The 20,123-nt window shown below is 49.5% G+C and overlaps 2 protein-coding genes across 7 annotated transcripts; both read right to left on the bottom strand.

The window, feature by feature from the left end:
• Nucleotides 1–130: 130 nt before the first annotated feature.
• Nucleotides 131–11,400, bottom strand: FDFT1 (farnesyl-diphosphate farnesyltransferase 1). Its single transcript, XM_031603800.2, has 8 exons — nucleotides 11,209–11,400; nucleotides 10,001–10,098; nucleotides 6,114–6,297; nucleotides 5,157–5,285; nucleotides 4,349–4,540; nucleotides 3,241–3,417; nucleotides 2,667–2,819; nucleotides 131–1,582 (listed from the first exon to the last, which is right to left on the bottom strand). The coding sequence occupies exons 1-8, from the start codon at nucleotides 11,308–11,310 to the stop codon at nucleotides 1,361–1,363; spliced, it is 1,257 nt and encodes a 418-aa protein (XP_031459660.1). The 5' UTR covers nucleotides 11,311–11,400; the 3' UTR covers nucleotides 131–1,360.
• Nucleotides 11,401–11,677: 277 nt separating this feature from the next.
• NEIL2 (nei like DNA glycosylase 2) lies at nucleotides 11,678–16,244 on the bottom strand. 6 transcript variants are annotated; one of them, XM_090136610.1, is made up of 5 exons: nucleotides 15,857–16,244; nucleotides 14,721–14,905; nucleotides 13,909–14,240; nucleotides 12,929–13,125; nucleotides 11,678–12,481 (listed from the first exon to the last, which is right to left on the bottom strand). In XM_090136610.1, the coding sequence occupies exons 2-5, from the start codon at nucleotides 14,856–14,858 to the stop codon at nucleotides 12,165–12,167; spliced, it is 984 nt and encodes a 327-aa protein (XP_089992736.1). In that variant the 5' UTR covers nucleotides 14,859–14,905; nucleotides 15,857–16,244; the 3' UTR covers nucleotides 11,678–12,164. The 6 variants fall into 6 exon arrangements, with proteins under 6 accessions (XP_089992736.1, XP_031459665.1, XP_031459667.1 ...); XM_031603805.2 differs by having other exon boundaries at nucleotides 15,893–16,243; XM_031603807.2 differs by lacking the exon at nucleotides 15,857–16,244 and adding an exon at nucleotides 15,406–15,845.
• Nucleotides 16,245–20,123: the final 3,879 nt, after the last annotated feature.

Below are 20,123 nucleotides of genomic sequence, written 5' to 3'. Positions count from 1 at the left end.
ACAGAAATGCAGTGTGAGTTAGGAAGCATCCACACTCAGCTGAGCTGAGGACTAGAGCTTGTGGTATGGCAAGGAAATACCACAATAAAAGAAAGAACAGCTGAAAAAAAAACAACAACATTGCTTCACGTTTTTTCTTTCCAAAGAAAAGTTTAATTTCAACAAGACAGGAAGCTGCACAAAGGGAGCTACCACAAGTTCTTTTGAACAACAGCTTAAAACTATCTACAGCAGTCCTTGTAGAGTAGGGATCCTCTCTCCAAGTAACAGTCTGGCCACACAAGCTTGGCCTTGCAAAGGCCACTGAACTACCTGGTAGATTTTGCTCTGTCCTATACCAGGCTGTCCCCCCATCACACAAAGCAGCAGTAGAGGATTAGGGATGCTGAAAACAATTACACTCCAGGAAAACGGGACTTGAAATAGCTGTCTCCTCTTCTCAGCCCTGGTTGTTCACATTAGAAACCTGGCCCACTCGAAGTCCAGGTTGATGTGTTTTCAAAGGAGCAGTGGAGAACTCTTCCAGTTCATGTGTCAGCAGAACCTTAAGCATTCCCAGCTGAATCCCTGGGCTGAGGAAGCTTGCCCAGGCCACCCCTCCCCTTGGGCTGAAGAAATGCAGAGTCCAGACTTTGCAGCAGAGGGTAGGTGGTACTCTTTCCCCCTCCCTTTCACCACCCCTCAGGAGATGCAACAGATGGCTTTCAGCAGCATGCATGTTAACATCTCCAACATACTTAACAACAAAAGGGCTTGTTTTAAGCCTAGCAGCCTCTTCCAGTACAACACAAAAGTGAAGATTGCCCCTGCCCATTTCCAGGCTGCAGGATGTCACCCAGCCTGGGTTGGTGGCCAGAAGACGACCAGACCTTTTAAGACTTGTCCCTCCTTGCTGAATCCAGAGCCCTCCATATGCTTCCAGTGTTGAAGTGATGGGGAAGGGGTTATGTAAGGGAGGTAGAACCCAAAGGCTCCCATCCCAGTTCTGAGCTGGAAAGGGGTCTCAAATCTCAAGCAAGAAAAGAGGCAATTGAAATTTCTATTTAAACCATCCTAACCAAAATAAGAATAGTAATAATGATAATTAGGTAAACTATCCAACAGGAAAGGAGGAAAAAAAATTCAACCCCAAACAGTTAAGACTCCAACTGGCATTTGTAACCACCTGTGCAGACAGAAGGAGAGGGGAGGAGCGGGGTCTGACAATGCCACACCATCACCCCGATGCTCCAACCCACCAGCATCCCATCCTCATCATTGCCCATGGACCCGGTGGCACCCGGCCATCCCCACCACCAGGGGACAAGGAGCCTCTGCTGCCCATCTACTGACCATCTCACTCCTGCCACCTGCCTGCTCTTCAGTTCTCACCCGCCTGGACGTACTCTTCAGTGGCTTTAGAGATGGTGCTGAGGTACTGCCAGCTCAGGGCAGCCAGGAGCATGGCACAGGACAGGTAGATGGGGGAATAGTGATGGCGTGAGGCCATGGGGCCGCTGGGCAGGCTCATGGCACGGATGGAGGCGATGATCTGCTGCGTCTTGTTGGATGAAGGGTCTGTGCTGGGGATCTTCTGGTAGATCTGGGGAGAGGGAAAGAGGGAGTGCAGTTTATACACGTGGTTGAGGAGATAAGTGGGATTCCTGCGTGGAAGAGGGAGCTTCGTGGGTCACAAGCACTACGTCCTCAAGAGTAACCTCATGGTGGATGGCTCAGCTGCTGCATGGGACCAAAGTCCATTTCCCTTGAGAAGTGCATTAAGCCAGGCAGCCTCTTGAGGGCACCCCATGATGAGAGATGGACTACCACGCCTCTGACACAAACATCAGCCACAAAGCGCTGTTCTGGGGCAAGCAGCTCTGGCCCAGCAAGCCTCACTCACTGCTGCTGGGCTGCAGCTCACCTAAATCAGCAAGGACACCCCCAGGGTGATCAGCAGCTGGTGTGACTGCAGACAGTTATCTCAACTGAAAAACACCATGGTCTTGGGGTTGGAAAACCCCGTTGTCATGGGGGTGGTCTGCCTCCAAAGGGAGCTCTAACAGTCCATGGTTTGGGGTCTCCCTGATGCATGAATCCTTTTATAAACACTCCCCCCTGAATCCATGAATCCACTGAATCCCATGAATCCACTCATTAGCTGTTCTTCTCTATAAACTTTTAATACCCACAGTACCTTGAAGCCATGAGTTCTGCTGCTTTAAATACCTGCAAAGAGCCAGCCTTAGTTAATGCTGGCCACAAAGTGCAAACACAAACTGCACATTAGCTGCAACTATGGACACGGTGAAAACAAGAGCACTAGCTGCAGAGCTGTCTTTGGGGAGATGATGCAACCTGTTTAGAAGAAAAGTGCTGCTGGAACAGTTCTCTTGCCTAGTCAGATGGGAAGCTCTGGTGCTCTGAAAGCTGACTCATCTTACTCTCAATCAGAATCAAGACAAGATGTTGGTCTCTGCCTCTTTGCACAGGCACAGACCAAGGGTATGTTTAAAGGACCAAGCAACTAGTTTGGCCAATGCCAATACCACGTCAGGTGTCCTGGCACTAATAGAAATGTAATGAAAAGATTAATAGATTCATGGGACTGCAAGGGACAGCCAATTCCACACCAGGAATGAGAAAACAACAGCCAGAAACAATTCCAAGCAAGCTGTTCAACCTACCTCTTCCACATACTGGTACATGATGGCTTTGACAGATTGCATGTTTGTAGCATCCATCATCAGAGTGACAGCTTGTCCCTTCCGGATCTTCACTACCCCTCTGAACACCTGCTTGTTATTATAGCAGGCAGCAAGAGTGGCAATGGCCATCACCTAAGGAGAAACACAAAGAGCACTTATTACAAGCAGATTGCAAAGGCAATAGAATCATAGAATGGCCTGGGTTGAAAATGACCATAATCATCATATAGTTTCAACCCCCTGCTATGTGCAGGGTTGCCAACCAGCAGACCAGGCTGCCCAGAGCCAAATCCAGCCTGGCCTTGAATGCCTGCAGGGATGGGGCATCCACAACCTTCTTGGACAACCTGTTCCAGTGCTGTTCCAGAAATAACCTTGGTCCTAGTGACATCACTGGCAAAATACTCTGGAGTGAAGCTGCAATGTCACCTACAGCAGAAATGGCAGGTACCAGCATAATACAGGCTATTACATGCTACATAACCCTCCCACCTCCAACTTCAGATCATCTGGGCTGCAGATAATGAATAACCACTTGTATGTAATAACCTACCTGGGGGATAGCACAGAAGTTGAAGACACTTTGGTTTTTCAGGCGAGACAAGTAAGTGAGGACATCAGGGACATGGCGGAGAGCATTGGTGATGAGCTCATTCAGACACTGGACAGCCATATCTATGTTCTCTGGCTTGGTAAGGTCAGAGAGCTTCTTTGTGTATCTGCTCCAAACCTAAACAGCAAAATAAGGACTCAGAAGTTGGAGGGTACATTCATATCATAAAGGCGACATCAGTTACAGTGAGAGGTCTAGAGAACCAAGAATAATCAGAAGAGCCTAGAAAGACTGGGACTTAGTAGGCTAAAGGAAGGGCTCTGGAAACATGACAATGACTTTCATATAGATGGGGACCTTCATGTAGATGGGGAATGGTTTTAAACTGAGACAGGGGAGGTTTAGGCTAGATATCAGGGGGGAGTTTTTCACCTAGAGGGTGGTGAGGCACTGGAACAGGTTGCCCAAGGAGGCTGTGGATGCCCCATCCCTGCAGGCATTCAAGGCCAGGCTGGATGTGGCTCTGGGCAGCCTGGTCTGCTGGTTGGCGACCTGCACATAGCAGGGGGTTGGAACTGGATGAGCATTGTCATCCTTTTCAACCCAGGCCATTCAGTGATTCTGTGAGGTAAAAGGGTGCACCATCATGTCTTCTCTAGGCAGGGCAAAGAAATACAGCTCATGTGCCAGGCTGGTATCACAAAATGCTCTATCAGACAGACCTGTAGACTGTCAAACCTTCCCCGTTAACTTTGATTTAAAGAGACACAAGGGATGCTATAATTTTAGCAGTGCACCTTAAACTATGCACCCTGCAGAGCATTTGTGAGACACGTGTCCTGGAAAGCATGGCTCATTGGCTACACCCACAACAGATCTTGGACAGAAGTACAATAGATTATAAAAGGACAGGAACAAAATTATCAGTGATGGAAAAACCCCAGCCATGGGGATTTTCAAGACAATTTTTGAAGGAACTCTTACAAGGAGAAGCTGTAATCCACTATCAGAGCAGCAACAAGAGCACTTTCAGTCTGTTTTAGCACAGTACAAGCATTTCGAGAAGCACAGCAGACATGCTCACCCCAAAGGCAATGTTTTCCCTTACCTCTCTGGGCCAGAACTCCCTTCCTTCCAGCTGGTCTTCTAGATAGTCACGTATGATGTTGGTTTTTTGCAGGAAGAGGCCCATGGAGTTTGCTAGCTCTGTGTCCTGTCCTACAATAGGATCTTCTAGCTCTGATGCAGAGAAGAGTCTGGAAAGGCCTATCCCCACCAGCCCAGCAACGTAGTGGCAGTACTGTGAGGCACCAGGAGGGTAAAGGGCAGGAAAAAAAACACAAGATAAAACGAGCAATTACTAAGAGCTGCCTACTTAGCACAGCATGTTTCACAAAAGTGACGCTCAGGAGGTAATTCACACTATGTTTTCTGCAAGTTTGCATGGCCCTCCTTGCTCCATCTCAGCCTTTCTGTACTCAGCAAACACTTTGCCAAGGAAGACCTCTGCCATGTCAGTGACTGCTGGTATTACTCTGCTTTCAGCACCAAATGGACTGCCCACAAGGGAACAGCTGACATGTTGGGTCACCCAAAACAGGTGCTGGTGGGCTACACCATACCCTCCTGTTATCCACAGGACCAGCAGCTCCACTCTCTCCAAGCCCACACAGCCTCCCTCCCCCTGCTGAACTCACTTCAACCAGGAATGCCCTTTCCCTACAGACACGGACACGAAAGATGCTGGATTTCAGGAAAAGGCTCCTGAATATGAATATCACGTAGGAAGAGATGGAATGGCCAGCCCTGCTCCTCACAGGTAACTGAAACCCCGCCTTCTTGGGGTCTCCCACTGACTCACTTTATGACTGTATGAATGACTCCTACTGTCATTCATTGTGTCTGGATAGACTTACCCGATCCCATTCACTCTGAGAATCCACCTTCTTTTCCAAGAACTCCGCCATCCCAACACCCATCTTGTGACAAATATCAGAAATCACATCCTGGTAGACCTTTGCCAGATTCCTAAACTCCATGGAGATCTGTATCACGTACAAACAACAGGAAATAAAGACAGTGTGAAGAACAAAAAAAAAAAAACAAAACAACAACATCAGAGTTCACCATTTATTAGAAGACAAGAGTAAGACTTGTTTACCAGGCTCTCATCCCTGGCTAGAGATCCAGCAAAACTCCCACAAGGAGAGTTGTTTCAAGGCCCTCAAAGCACAGGCTCAGTCTGTTCTCAATCTAAACGTTACAATCTCTGGCAGCACATCAGACACAACAGTATCTTTGGAAAGGCTCTGTGGCCTTGGACTGGTATAATCTGGGAGTTACAGGACAAAACTAGCTACACCTGGCACACAAAATTTCTTCTAATTTATGAGAACACCATGTTGTGCTGACGATAGGGAAGGTAAGAAGTTCATAGAATCATAGAATGGCCTGGGTTGCAAAGGACCACAATGATCATCTGGTTTCAACCCCCCTGCTCTGTGCAGGGTCACCAACCAGCAGACCAGGCTGCCCAGAGCCACATCCAGCCTGGCCTTGAATGCCTGCAGGGATGGGGCATCCACAACCTCCTTGGGCAACCTGTTCCAGTGCATCACCACCCACTGTGCGAAAAAGTTCCTGGTGCTGTTCTCCTAAGCCTGCTCCAGCTTTGGCTCTGCAAAGCACACAGGTGCCCTTTGCACAGGAGGAAAAGCATAAAGCAGCACAGAAAGGGTGAGGGTTCTGCCCTCCAGCCCCACACGCAGGTGATGTGTCCTCCTCCTTCCTAAGAGCTACAGAACCATGTGCAACATGGAGATGGCTGCATGCAAAGCAACCCAGGCAGTTGAAGGAGGAGGTGGGTGTCTTACCGTTGGGAAGTCCTCCAGCACCTGCCGGTGCTTCTCCTTGCTCTCCATGTATTTCCACTCTGGTTGATAGAGATAAGAGTGAAACTCAATCAGCATCGGGACCTTTACGTCTAAGCTGATGGTCATATCATCCTCTATGGTGTCCAGGGCACGGAGAACTAGGTAAAATATACAGACAGCATGCCTGTGGGGAGAGAAAAAACAATCACTCTGTTACACAGGAAACACAGATAAGATTCATCACACAGCATTTGGATGCTCATGTCCAATCCCCCCTCCAGCACTGATGTGAGGACAGTGCTTATCTTGGGTCATTCAAGAAGGTAAGAATAAAATGCCTTAGAATGAGTTGCTCAAATCCAGGGCAATAAGGGCAGGTTAAAGGTGAAAAGCATGGCTTCATAGAATCATAGAATGGCCTGGGTTGAAAAGGACGGCAATGATCATCTAGTTTCAACCCCCTGCTATCTGCAGGGTTGCCAACCAGCAGCCCAGGCTGCCCAGAGCCACATCCAGCCTGGCCTTGAATGCCTGCAGGGATGGGGCATCCACAACCTCCTTGGGCAACCTGTTCCAGTGCCTCACCACCCTATGGGTGAAAAATTTCCTCTTAATATCTAACCTAAACCTCCCCTGTCTCAGCTTAAAACCATTCCCCCTTGTCCTATCACTATCCACCCTTGTAAACAGCCGTTCCCCCTCCTGTTTCTATGCTCCCTTCAAGTACTGGAAGGCCACAATGAGGTCTCCCCAGAGCCTTCTCTTCTCTAAGATAAACAAGCCCAGTTCCCTCAACCTTTCCTCATAGGAGAGGTGCTCCAGCACACCAGCAAGGGTACTGCTGTAAAAAGAAGCACAGAAAGCTTTCCTGACAATGAGAAACACTGGATGTATGTAAAATGATCCCCTAGCTCGTAATGAGCACAGTGAATTTCCAAAGGGGTGATGTACTTATTAATTGATTGACAAATGGAAATGAGCTGGGATTGCTTAAGCACTCATTACTAGGTGAAAGCAACTCTAGACCGAGGCTGATGTGAGGGGCCAAAGCCAACAATGCAGTGTCATCCTTGCCAAAAAGCACACAGCAGTGCTGGGAAGAGGAGCAGCACCACCTCCTCTTCACAAATAAGAAGTGATCACTTCTGTAGAGCGAGGCTGACCTCAGCCTGGGGCTGGAGCTTGACTTCTGCACCTGGGATGGGTCCTGTGTGCAGCCAGGAGTTGGACTCAATGATCCGTGTGTGTTCCTTCCAACTTGGGAAATCCAATGATTCTGTTTCTCCATTTCTGTCCTAGCTGCAGCTCTCTTATCCCCAGATAAAGTCTCCTTTCTCTGCAGAGCACAGGAACCTGCAGCATCCATCCCAGAGAATGGGAACAGAGGAACCAGGCAGCCTCTCTCTCCTCTTCCCACCACCATAAGCAACAATGCTGGCTCAGCTGGTGATGAAATCAAAGTTTTGAGCCTCCCACTTCCCAAAAAACGGTCCCAGCCATGGAGAAATGGGCTGCATAAGGTCATGGAGACCCTGCATATAGCAGGGGGATTGAAACTAGATGATCATTGCCGTCCTTTTCAACACAGGCCATTCTATGGTTCTATGACATAATTCTATGGCCCATGTGGCACAAGATTTATTCAGCCAAAAAGAAACTAAGCAAGAGGACACCAATGCCTTCTAGGCCAGCTCGCAGTACCTGAACCTGGGGAGCATCACTCCAAGCACTTTCCCAGAAGCTCTGTTTTATGATGTCCTCAGAGGAAGCACTGTAACTCTGCTATGAGCCAGTTTTACTCTTGTTATGACTCAGCGCTCCTCTGACCTGAGCTACCAAAATCAATTCCTTGGGTAGCCTTGCTATTCCAACCAGGCTCAAGCCCCATAAATCACAACCTTCCTATTCCCCCTCTCTTGCCTCAAAAACTCTGGAAGTGAAACTACTGTACCTTGATAATTTATTTCTCCATAGAGCCAGCTGCAATTCAGAATCATAGAATCACAGAATGGTTCTGGGTTGAAAAGGACCACAATGATCATCCAGTTTCAACCCCCTGCTATGTGCAGGTCGCCAACCAGCAGACCAGGCTGCCCAGAGCCACATCCAGCCTTGAATTCAGCAACAATCCCTTCATGTAGGTTGCAAATACCCAGCAACAACATTTTTAGGATGCCAGGCATGGAGTTTCTGAGCCCTCAGGATAAGGAGCCTTCCTGATCCCAGTAAGCTACAATACAAGGATTAAAGAGAAGGAAGACAGACAGGGAAGATAAAAATGGGATGACCGAGGAAAGCACATTGCATACAGACACAGGGAATGGGTTGCAAGGTGTGTTACTGCTTGGTATCTAAATATCTGTATTAGCAGATACAGCAAGCAAGGAGAAAAAGAAGTTCAGTTCCTGGCTCTGCTCATGCCTTTCCATGCAATCTGAGCCAAACCACTGTGTTTCTTTGCCTTCCTGCAAAACAGCCTGCAGACACTTCACAAATGCTGGATATAACTATGGGTCAGCGTCCAAAATACCAGCCCAGGGCTGGAAAACCCACAGACAGCACAGTGTTAGAACTGTCACTATGCAAAGCTGTTCAGCTGCAAGCACAGAGTGAAACCTACAGCAACCTCTAGCTTTAACTGCTGACCTGGCTTGGGATTAAATGGAAAAAGATCTGTACTGAAAATAGCCATTTCTGTAAGAATATAAGGAAATAGGGAAAGTGTGCATGCGTATGTACAAAATTCTCAAGGCAAGTTGAGTCTTGCATCATCTGCTATTATTACCACGTGAAGCTTTCCTGCATAGGTTATCAAAACTTGTAAAGCAAAAGTGAGCACAGAGCAAGATTCTGATGAACCCTCAGATGAAGCTTTAGAGGCAGCTGATCCCACACGCACCCTTCCTGCAGGGTTCAGACCCCTTGTTTTGTTTGCTGCTTCCCACCATGCTTCTCCACCCCTCGCAGCCAGCAAGGCACCCAAAGGCAGCTCCCGAAGCTGCCAGGACACACATTCCCAGGGTGTCACAAACAGCACGCTGCCCAGTGCTGCATTTAACCATCTGCTGGCTGAGAGCTTGCAACGCTCAGGCTGAAGAACACAGGAGCTCTGCTGCTGGTAGGGAGCAGAATGGAGGCATCATGCTTGAGCAACTCTGCTGGGATAACGCACATGTCTTGCTGCACGTAGTAGGGCTGCACTGAGCACCCCCTGGAAAGCTTTGCTCAGTGTGGTAGAGCACTTCCCAGCGGCTCAGTCAAGGAGTGTAGCATGGACACATCCCACCCAATTCATCCAATTAGTCCTGATGCCCAAGACACTTGCATGGACACTCCGGCCATCCCAAGCCAGCAGCCTTAGAACCTGGGGGCACTGTATGGACTCAACACCCTCTGCTCAGCTCAATCAAGCACCCCCAGTACTCAGGGGCATTGCACAGACCCTCAACCAGCTCAGACAGGGAGCCCTGATGCCTGGGGATACTGCATGGGCACCTCCTGCCATCCCAATCAAGCAGTCCCAAAGCCTGGGACACAGCATAGCCACCTCCTGCCATGCAAACCAAGCAGCCACAAAGCCTGGGACACAGCATAGCCACCTCCTGCCATCCCAAACAAGCAGCCACAGCACTTGTAGGGCATTGAACAAACTCCACAGCTATCCCAACTCAACATCCTCACTACTATTACACGATCCATGCTTGCTGCCCCAGCGCATGCAGACATCGCACAGACACCCAGATCTGCTCAGCCACGCCGCCCCAGCACCTGGGGACACAGCATGGACCCCTCCTACTATCACAACCCCAGCGCACCGGAGCACCGCAGACCCCCCCCTCGACCATCAACGGGGGCATCGCACAAACCACCCCCCCAACCCCACTCACCGCAGCTCTCCATCCAGCGCCTGGATGACGGCGGCGAAACTACGGCTGGTCTGGTTGAGGTAGCGGTAACAGGTGCGGAGCCCGAGTCCCAGCGAGTCCTGAGGGCACAACGGGGGGCACAACGGGGGGGGCTGAAGGCGAGCGGCCGGAGGGAGCCCGAAGGAGGCGGCAGCGCTGCGCTGTCCCCGCCGCCCTCCGCCCCGCAGCCGCCCTAAAGCCGTCCGGGGAGCGCCCCGAGGGGGAGACAGAGCCAACGTGCGCTTTAGCAGAGCCGTGGCCTTGCTGCTGGCCGCCATGGGCACGGCGGGGGGGTGTGCAGGGGGGGGGCAGGCCGAGATAGGGGGCTCCGCCCCGAGACCGGCCCCTAAGAACGGCGCGCCCCCTGCCAGCACCGCCATGCGTGCAAAGCACGGCGGCCGTGCGATGCACGGGGAGAGCAGAGCCCGTGCAAACGCATGGGAAGCTGCACGGTGCTGCAAAGCCGTGCGGTGTCAGCGCTGATACAGCACATAGGATGCTGCTGAGAGGCACCCCGGCTGTGCGATGCTCCCAGCAGCTGTGATACATGCAAAGCACCCCGACTGTGCAGTGCTCCCAGCAGCTGTGATACATGCAAAGCATCCCAGCTGTGCAGTGCTCCCAGCAGTTGCGATACATGCAAACTACCCCGGCTATGCAGTGCTCCCAGCAGCTGTGATGCATGCAAAGCACCCCGACTGTGCAGTGCTCACAGCAGTTGCGATGCATACAAAGCATCCTGGCTGTACGATGCTCCCAGCAGCTGTGATGCATGCAAAGCATCCCAGCTGTGCAGTGCTCCCAGCAGTTGCGATGCATGCAAAGCACCCCGACTGTGCAGTGCTCCCAGCAGCTGTGATGCATGCAAAGCATCCCAGCTGTGCAATGCTCCTAGCAGCTGTGATACATGCAAAGCACCCCGGCTGCGCAACGCACGCACAGCTAGAAGCAGGAAGCTGCTGCAAAGCACCGCGGCTGTGTGACGTCCCAAAGAGACGCGATGCACAACGCAACGTCCAAGCCGTGCGATGCTCCGAAGCAGCGCAATGCTCGGAACTCGTGCACAACCCGACCCGGTGCAACGCACGGCAGCAGGAAGCAGCTGCTCAGCACTACGTCAGGCGATGCTCACAGCAACCGCCCCCTCCCCGCGAGGTGACACCCGCCTCAGCCACCCCCCCGCCGCTCACCGGGTCCATTCGCGGCATGACGGCCCGGTAGCCGCCCATCTTGAAGCGCAGCAGGTGGTAGATGTCCTCGGGGTGCCCCAGCCATTTCCTCAGCAGCTCCATGACGGCCGCACCGCCACCACACGCGCTCTCCCTCCGCGCGCTCCCGACGCGCTCCCCCCCCCCCACCTCTTCCTCCTCCCGCCACCTCAAACCGCCGCTTAACAGCCGGTGGGCGGGGCCGCTCCGCCCCCTCCGCCAATCAGCTCGCTTGTCCCATGGCTCGGTGAGCGTGAGGCGAGCCCATTGGGAGACGTGTCCTCGCACCAGCCTTGCGCCAGCCAATAGGAGCGCGGCGGAGCTGGTGTGACGGCCGGCGGGCGGCGCTGATTGGTTTGACGGCGCCCACCGGCACTCGCGTGGCCGCCCTGAGTGGGCGAAGGGCGGGGCTTCACAATGGCTGCCCCGCCTCTCTTGAAGCATCCTCACGGCCATCCCGGGGACACGGGATGCCCCCAAGCTCCTTGCTTCGCTCTCAACTAGAGCTGAAGTGCTTCTGCTTGGTTTCAGTCACCCACAGTGCATTCCCTCCGTGCTCGCTTCCAGCCAGCAGCCCCACAGAGCAGCCCAACCCCTGGGCCACCCAAAATCCAAACCCTACGTCTGAGATGATGAGTTTGACGCACTCCCTGTCACACATCGACACCCCCGGAGTCACTGTACTTCTGATTCATGACTTAATGATGGGCTCTAATAAGCACTGCCCAACGGGGCAGGCAGCTCAGAGGTGGGCAGAGATGAGCAGCACCAAGCACTGCTGAGGTTTGTTTTCATCCTTTGGAAAGAAGCTGCTGAGAGCTGATGGAGGGAACAACCATTTAATTTTAATCACACCCGATCCACTACATAACACACACTCAGCTCTAAGCAGACACAGGATCATCTAATGCTGAACTACACAAGGAAAGTGACCCATGTCACTCAGTACCCAGGGTCAGATCCCCATCCCCTGACAGCACTGCAGGTTGGCACTGAGGACACCACCATGTAAGCCTTTTCCAGCCACCTGGGGGTCCTAGGGCTCCTTTCATCACCACGTGCCCAAGAGGACATTGCTCCTTCTGGTAGATCTGCAGGTGCAGCCCTTTGCCTTGCAGCTTGCTCTGCAGCCAGTCGGAGGTGAACTGAATGGCACAATCAAGCAGGTGCTCCAGATCTGATTGCGCCAAGAGAGATCCTTGTGTTAATGGATGGATCTTCACCAGGTACAGGACTTCATTTTTAATGATGTTCCCTGCAAAGGGTCAGAAATAAGGAGATCATAAGGAGATTTCTGTTCAAGATGACACATGCCCATATCTCCGGCCACTGTGATTTCAGCCTGATCGACCACACCTTGCAATGCCATTCCCTGTATCAGAGGTAGCTTACAAGAAGTAAACCTTCAGCTGGGCATAAACTGGAGGATAGTCTCTTCCCACCAGGCTTCAAGTGGATCTTTCTCTTCCAAGTACCAACCACCCATGCTAAGACAGTTCACGGCACACAAAGGCTGCACTCAAGTATCTGAAGCTTGCAGCTAGAGATTGCAAGCCCTCTCCTCACCAAGATGACCACATATCCTCTCAGCTGGATCAACCCAACATCATAACCTTAAAGAGTAGAAGCTCTAACACGTAGATCTGGGTGCAGGCATCCCACCCTCCTCTTTCTTGCTTTGCCACCATGCTCCGGAGCTCACCCAACCCTGAGAAGTATCTCTGGTCCAAGAGGGTGTAGCAGATGGGATGGGATGTGCAGAGGGCATCCAGTGCCCGACCACGGTGGAACTCTGCAGACAGGATGTCAGAAGTGGGATCAGCCAGCGGAGATGAGCACCAGTACATTCGGCAGTTGTAGAAAACAAGGAAGCCTCCACTCTCAAAATACAGCACCAGCCTGAGAGACGCAGAGGAGGCGAGTGAGATCACTAGCCACAAACACCCTGACCCACTTGCTGAATTCTGGTTTAGCTGAAGAGACTTGCAAAGAATGGAAAGTGCAGAGAATGCAGTTTAGCTTTTAGGTTCTAAATATGCACATCTCATAGACAGTTATCCCTCCTGCTGCCCTGTAGGTTCTAAAAACAGCAGCAGGCAGAGAGAAGTTCCCTACAACCAGTTGCATGGGAAGACATACAAATAGATTTTGAACATCTGCAGAGGAGGAGACTCCACAACCTCAAATTAAACAGTTCATAAGAGCTGGGTCCACACTGTCCTTCAGTATTTACCCCTTAATACATTTTCAGTGGCTCTTAATACACCACCTGTGATCTAGGCTCCTACAATGGTATCTTCACTGTTGTCTCAAATACCCTAGATGCATGCTATTAATCCAATGATTATCCAATATAATAATAATAATAATCTAATGAGTCTAATAGTCAGATGTGGAAGCTGGGAGGAGTCAGAAGGCAAAGGGCAGAAAACTTCTCACTAAGGATGCAACACACAACACCAAGACAATGAAGTATGTCCATGGCAAACCAACCAATGCTGACTCCCTGGTTGAACACACCTCCCATCTATTGTGAAGACACAATATCACCACTTATGCTTGCTTTTAACACTGAGGGGAAAGGAGAGGACTGAAAGCATTTCCACAGCAATTTAGACTGAGACAGAACATTGCCTCTCCAGAATGATGGAAGAACCTTTGTAAGAGGACTCTGCCAAGTACCTGGGTATAGGGTCCTTCCAGTCCCCCCTCTTATTGGCTCTGCTTGCTCTAGAGAACTCGTTTGCCCGAATGCTGCCAAACAAACCAAAGTGGAAGCACAGCCAACTGCCTGGACCCCCTGTTGCACTTGGAGCGCCAGGTCTGGAGTTCTGCAATTCCTGCAGCTCTTCTTCCTGGGGAGGAGTCAATAGAGCACAAACCTGCTCTTGCTTTCCCTGAACAAGGGAACTAGAGCCTGTGGCAGCCTGTTTTTGCAGCTCTGTCTCTTCCACACTTGGTCCTAAGGTAGAGCTGGCTGCCACAAATGCTAGGAATAAGTTCTTCCCATGGACCTGAGGAGGAAGAAAAGTGGGATGCACTGAGGATCACTGTTCAGATGCTACTCTGGAGGCTTCTGGCAGGACAAAGAGATGTCAGGGCAGACACACAGACACACTCAGACCAACCACAAGTGGCTTGAACAACTCACAGCTGTGCCCACAGTCGGAACCACAATGCAGTTTGAGGGGAGGCTAGTGTGACTTAGATAGTTACAGGTACCTACAGCATTGGCATCCACCTAGCCAAGTAAAACCTGGCTTTCTGGTCTAATGGGTGCATCTGTGCAAGCTCACAGCTGAAAGGAACAAGCCTGCTGCTCTTCTTGACATTCACATACTGAATAAACCAACTCATCTTCTATAAGCCTTCCACGACAGTCTCACACACAACCCTGGTGCCACTCTCAGGCCATGCACCTTCTGTGACACAGATGCAGGGTAGCTGTGGCTTCCCTCTCAGACCTGCCACAGGTCATCTTCAGCACAGCTCACCTGGGAATCCTGGAGCCTCAAGGCATTCAGGTCATTCACATTAATCTTCTTGCTGCTTCCCCCCACCTTGGCCACCACTTGCCCCACAAAAGGTGAGGTCAGCAGCTGGAACTTCCTCACTGATGGGCCCTCTGGCATCTCTACCAGCTAAATAGCAGGTCCTTCTCACACTTGGTGCCCTAGAGCTGAGGGAAAACTTACAGCTCAGAAAAAGAGCAAGAAAACACAAGGAAGCAACAGCCCACACTCGCATCAGCTCACAGCAATTGAAACCAGACTTTCAGTAGGGCCTACTTCAGCCCTAGCCCTCCAACTCATCTTCTGCTTGAGCAAGGAGACATCCTCACCCACTGGAGCTCCCAGCCCATAGGAGGCAGAAGCCAGCAGCCACCTACACAGGGTGGTGAGCTGCAGTGGGGTAGGGATGCACCCTCAATAGGGCTGGGCAAGGCAACGCAGCTATAAAGCCTTCACATGCTGCAATGAGCCAAAGCCTTTGAGGAAAAGCTCCAAGAGATGATGTATGTCAGAGAACATTATCCGGATCTAAGACATGAAATAAAAAGGTATTAACTGGTTATACAAACATAATTGCTTTAGCAGCAATAGAAGACTGAGCTTAATCCCCACGCTTCCTAGGGCAGGAGGTAATTAAATCACACCCTAGCTCCATTTAGCTACATACCACATTCAGACTACAGGCAAAAGCCAATAACAGGTCAAGAGCCACCTAGAAGATATTTCTGCTGCTAAAGGTGCCAGCAACAATCCAGATCCCTGGGATCAGCTTTTGACCCCAAGGGCTCTGACCATGCCCTTCAGGTCTTTACCCTGATTATCTAGGCACTGGATTTGTGTCAAGCAGCACAGGACAGGGAATTCACCCAACACCATCACACACACTGCAGACCCCCAAAGCAAGCACCCATTGCACATCCCCCTGCCCTAAACACTGCACCCAGCCCCCAAGCCATTACCCCACACACAACAGAGACTGAGCAGCCTCCTCCCTTCTTTTCTATTTCATTGCCAGCTTCTTCAACCTCATGCTCCTGAACCATTCCCCTGCCTTCAGTCACTTCTCAACACTCTCATGGCCAAACTGCCCTATCCCTTACGCCCCAAAATCCCCTTACCATCCTTCTACAGAGAAAGAAGGCCCTTCCACCCACCAACATATAAACAGCAAGAGCTCCTCCACTGGCTGGTAAAGGAGAAGTGGGTGAGGTTTCGAGTGCTGGCCCCACCCACCCCATCAATTACACCAGACCCAGGGACTGGTTGAACTGGGAAGGGCTCTGAATTCCCCCACCAGAAAGAGGAGGTGATTGTATGAGGGTTGTGTGCGCTTTCAGCTTATGGGTGGCATCTGTGAGCTCAGCTGAAAGCAATTAGACTGAATTAGCACTGTGCTCCACAAACCCACGTCTGTGAAAAGAGCAAAAAGATAAATTATGATGGCATTGAGGTGCCATCCTAGTGCAGGAGCTCATCCTTTTTCCTCCATGATAATGGTGTTACAAGATGGAAAACATCTTGGCTGTTTTTCTCCTTATGTATTAAAATAAGCACTGCTTTTCCAGGTGTACTGAATATGTGATCAGTTACCCCCAGGATGCCCACCAGGAAAGTCAAGATTCAGGCAGCAGCCTTTTGGTTTTATTATTATTGTTTTATTTCCATTAGTTCTAAAGGTGTAGACGTTACGTGGATTGGTAGCCATACTACTTAATAATATATATTTTTTTACATCTTTAAATAATTACAGCTTGTTCAGTTGGTTGGTTTCCCTCTCCCCCTTACAAATCAATGTCTGTTTCTGTGGGACTTCCCCAGCTGACACGGGAATCTTCAAACTTAATGCATGAGAAAAGAACAAACAACCAACCAAAACCAACAAACAAAACCAAACACCACCCCTGGCACAGTCACAGCTTCAGTCATATTAACTGTTGTCATATTCAGCTATATTAAGAGTTGTTGATTGGTTTCAAAGCTCCCTTACAATACTCCTGAGCTCCTCCTGATCGGAGAAGGTCTAATCAGCCCATATAATTGCAAGTGAAATATGGATCTCTTTGGATTAATTTATGAAACAAAAGCTGATGCAATTCAAGATATTGCACTTTCACAAGGAGGAAAGACATTTAAAAATGATAAATGACTTTTCTACCCCTTTCTCTCTCTCCATCCCAGTTCTCATCATCCCATCTTGCCATGGGAGCCATAGCAAAGGTCTGGCTTGGTACAACCCAGATATGTGCTGCAAACCCTCAGGCATCCCAGTTTATATGTGTTATTAATGCTGAGCTTTAAGGGAACATCTTCTGCAAATACATTGGTAGATGTGCTCAGGTGTTTTGCAGGACCAGGCACTTTGTTCTTACTCTTCAGGGAAGAGATGGTTCTCAGCTCTGTACTTTTTTTTTGTGTACAAATACACAAATTCAGGCCTATCATTGTGTGGCTGATGCTAGAAGGGACCTCTGGAAGTTATCTGGCTGGTGGTACTCAGTTGGACTTCCAGATGTGCTGCAATGGAATAAATTATAGCAATAATAATAGCAACAATTGTTTTGCTATATTAAGTCTCTGATAATTGTATTTTATTTCATTAACAAAGCAGGTTCTCTGTGCCTCTCCTATCACTTGAAGGAAAGCAAAGCTCAAATGTAAGCCCAAATGTAACCCCTCAGCTAGGTTGAGCTGAACCTCTTGGTAGGACTGTCATTCTCATGTCCTGTAAGTATCCCTTCAGGCATCACTTCTGGTGTTGGCATGCTTTGTTGGCAATGTGAGGCACATCTGAACTTCAACTACTTGTAAAAGGAGTGACAAAAGAGCTCATTTCCACTACGAAAGGAACGAAAGCTTCATGAAAACAGACGTCTTGTTATCGGGGTCCCTGTAAATGCTCCTCACTGCGTTTCAGCGTTCAATTTTTAAGGCTCTGTGGGAAGCAGAAAACCAGTTAGCCAAACTCTGTCATTTAGGTAACCTAAGAGAATGTGAGCCAGGGAACCACCAGACTTATGTCTCGCAGGGTTTTTCTGCTTGGCATTGCAAACAGATTCCTGTATGGCACTTAGGAGTGTGTTTTAAGGGCAGGAGAGAACTTCAGCCAGGAATTTTGGCTTTGAGGGCAATACAAGGAGCACAGTAAAAGGGCAAGGCAGAAAAAGCCTTTGGGAGCACAAGCACAGAGGGAGAAATGCTGTGCTTTTGGTCTGGACCTTTGTTCCTCTCCAGGAGGTTGCCTGCTTCCCTCCTCCTCAGGCTGTCCAGGGTAGTTTTAAAGCATCTGAAATGTGTGCAGAAGCCAAGAGGCATCTCTGGGGTGTGTTCTTCTCTGTCACAGACAAGATCACAGCTGCATCCCAAGAGATCTTGGCTGCCGAGTGCAAAGCAATGCAGTACAAGGAGGAGGCTGACTAATGACCTGCGTGCTCTTGGAGAAGCACCTTTGTTTTTTCTTTCACCCCAAATTCATGTTCTTAGGTGCTATTTCTGGCCTCTTCACTGCAGGCTGCTGGGCTTCAACAGAATCACGGGATTTCGTGGTAATGTTTTATTTATGTTTCGTTGAACGGCTCTTCCTTGTCTGCAGTTAATAAACTAATGAGGTTAGACCTTACATTAGCTCTGAAGGACAGAGTGCAAATTCTGTGGTTATCTTGCAAGTGGCAGATGGAAAAACTTCCCAGATCAGGAGTTTCATTCCCATAAGCCAGCTGAAAGGCACTCCTTGTCAATGGGAGGACCACACTTCTTATGGGGAAGCTCAGTGAGGAGCCTCAAGGTGCAAACACCATCCAGACATCCCCGTGGCATCACTGCCATGGTGTCTTTCTCCAGGTAGCACAGAGTCTCTGTCACCTCTACAAACCCCTGCAAATCTGAGTTACTGAGCAGAGCACAGGGATTGTGGAGGGGTCCAGCTCTCTACTGTGCTCCATTTCAACTCTCTGTCACGACCAGTCCAGTTGAATCCTTCTCCTTAAAGAAACTTTTCAACCATCAGGAGGAAAATAGAGTTCAAACACAGGTAATACGAGGTCGTGGTTTTGCTTCAACCATGTTTGTGGCTTTCCTCTTCACCAAGCCACTTATCTTGGTATTTTGTCAGAAACACTCTTTGTGGGAATGGTGAAGTGTGAGTGTAAGATGGAGAGTGGCACCTCACATCCTTCAGCATATTTTGTGAGGATGCACCATCCCTCTTCTGGTATCACTTGGCAGTTCCATAGTCAAGTTCTGGATGCAGGGAGGAAAAGAAGGAGCTGGGAAGGCAAGAAGAAGGGTAATGGAGTTCGGGAGCAGACAGAAACAAGACTGGAGAATCTTGTAGGTTGAGATCTCCCAGAAATTCTCTACCTGTACAGGCAAAGCTGTCCCTCCTTGAAACGCTGATAGAAACATTCTGGCAAGCATCTGTAGAAGCATTTAGATTGCACAGAGGAGCTGTAGCGTATGCATTGCTGGATTTTGTTAAGCACATGTTAGACAAAGAGCAACTAAAGGTAGGTTAGGTAGAATTGATCCCTTTTGGACAAGGGAATGAGTCTGTGGCCTCTTAGCATCACTTCCAACTCAATTTTCCAGAATTTTCTGGTTGCTAAGAGGCTTATGGTTAGGCAAACACATGAGTTTTGTTTAATACTTGTGTATGAATGGAGTTAAGCTTCTCTTGCAGGCAAGCAAGTCTATGCACATGCTTAGTAAAGAAGATGGCCCCTGCCTGCATCCATTAGAGGCTGAGGACTTTTCTTGTTGTGAAAGGTGAAATCCTTAAGGGTTAGACATGGAAAATGGTCATGAGCCAGCTGCTAAGGGAACAGTGGGCACTCACAGTACAATGAGAAATAATTGACAATCAGATTTCATCAATGACAATGAAGACAACAGAAAAGTATGCAAAATAATTAAATTAACTGTCTCAAAAGCAACAGCACAGCAGCGTTAAGGAGCAAACTTTCACTTGCTGCGCTCTACAATAATCTCTAAGCCTGGCTTGTAGCTATTTGTAAGGGAAAAGCCCAACAGTTTCCTCCAGGATTTGATGACCAAGGTGGGTTTCCTCTACCCGCTTCCAGAAAGTTTCTCCTTCCAAAATCCCCCTTTGACTTCAGACAGACTTTCTCCAGGCTCAGCCAACCATCTTTTAGAAACACAGTCCCATGATTTTGTAGTGATAAATAGGAAAGGAGTTACTATTAAATACAGACATTCATTAGGTTTTCAGACCATCTAGGGAAATGAAGGCAATGCTCTAGATGCATGAGCTGAGGATGAGGATGTGGGTCTCTTTTTTTTCTCTACCCTAGATCATATGTAATCCACTAAAGCCACCACAGCATGTCTGTTCCACAAACTGTTCTGAAACTGGCTCCATTTGATGGAGGA

The sequence above is a fragment of the Phasianus colchicus genome, chromosome 2 (genome assembly GCF_987193195.1).
Source record: "Phasianus colchicus chromosome 2, bPhaCol1.hap1.1, whole genome shotgun sequence".
Classification (NCBI taxonomy): domain Eukaryota; kingdom Metazoa; phylum Chordata; class Aves; order Galliformes; family Phasianidae; genus Phasianus; species Phasianus colchicus.
The sequence above is the reverse complement of the archived record's forward strand: the minus strand, read 5'-3'. Positions and strand labels throughout refer to the sequence as shown.

What these genes read in the sequence shown, in the direction of transcription:
- FDFT1 (XM_031603800.2), bottom strand. Translation starts at nt 11,310, where the DNA reads ATGGAGCTGCTGAGGAAATGGCTGGGGCACCCCGAGGACATCTACCAC. An exon ending in TGCTGGAGGACTTCCCAACG is followed by an intron (nt 5,286 to 6,113) that starts GTAAGACACCCA and finishes TACGTGATACAG; the next exon opens with ATCTCCATGGAGTTTAGGAA. An exon ending in TGTACCAGTATGTGGAAGAG is followed by an intron (nt 1,583 to 2,666) that starts GTAGGTTGAACA and finishes CCCTCTCCCCAG; the next exon opens with ATCTACCAGAAGATCCCCAG.
- NEIL2 (XM_090136610.1), bottom strand. Translation starts at nt 14,858, where the DNA reads ATGCCAGAGGGCCCATCAGTGAGGAAGTTCCAGCTGCTGACCTCACCT. An exon ending in TGGAAGGACCCTATACCCAG is followed by an intron (nt 13,126 to 13,908) that starts GTACTTGGCAGA and finishes TGCGTCTCTCAG; the next exon opens with GCTGGTGCTGTATTTTGAGA. An exon ending in GAGATACTTCTCAGGGTTGG is followed by an intron (nt 12,482 to 12,928) that starts GTGAGCTCCGGA and finishes GACCCTTTGCAG; the next exon opens with GGAACATCATTAAAAATGAA.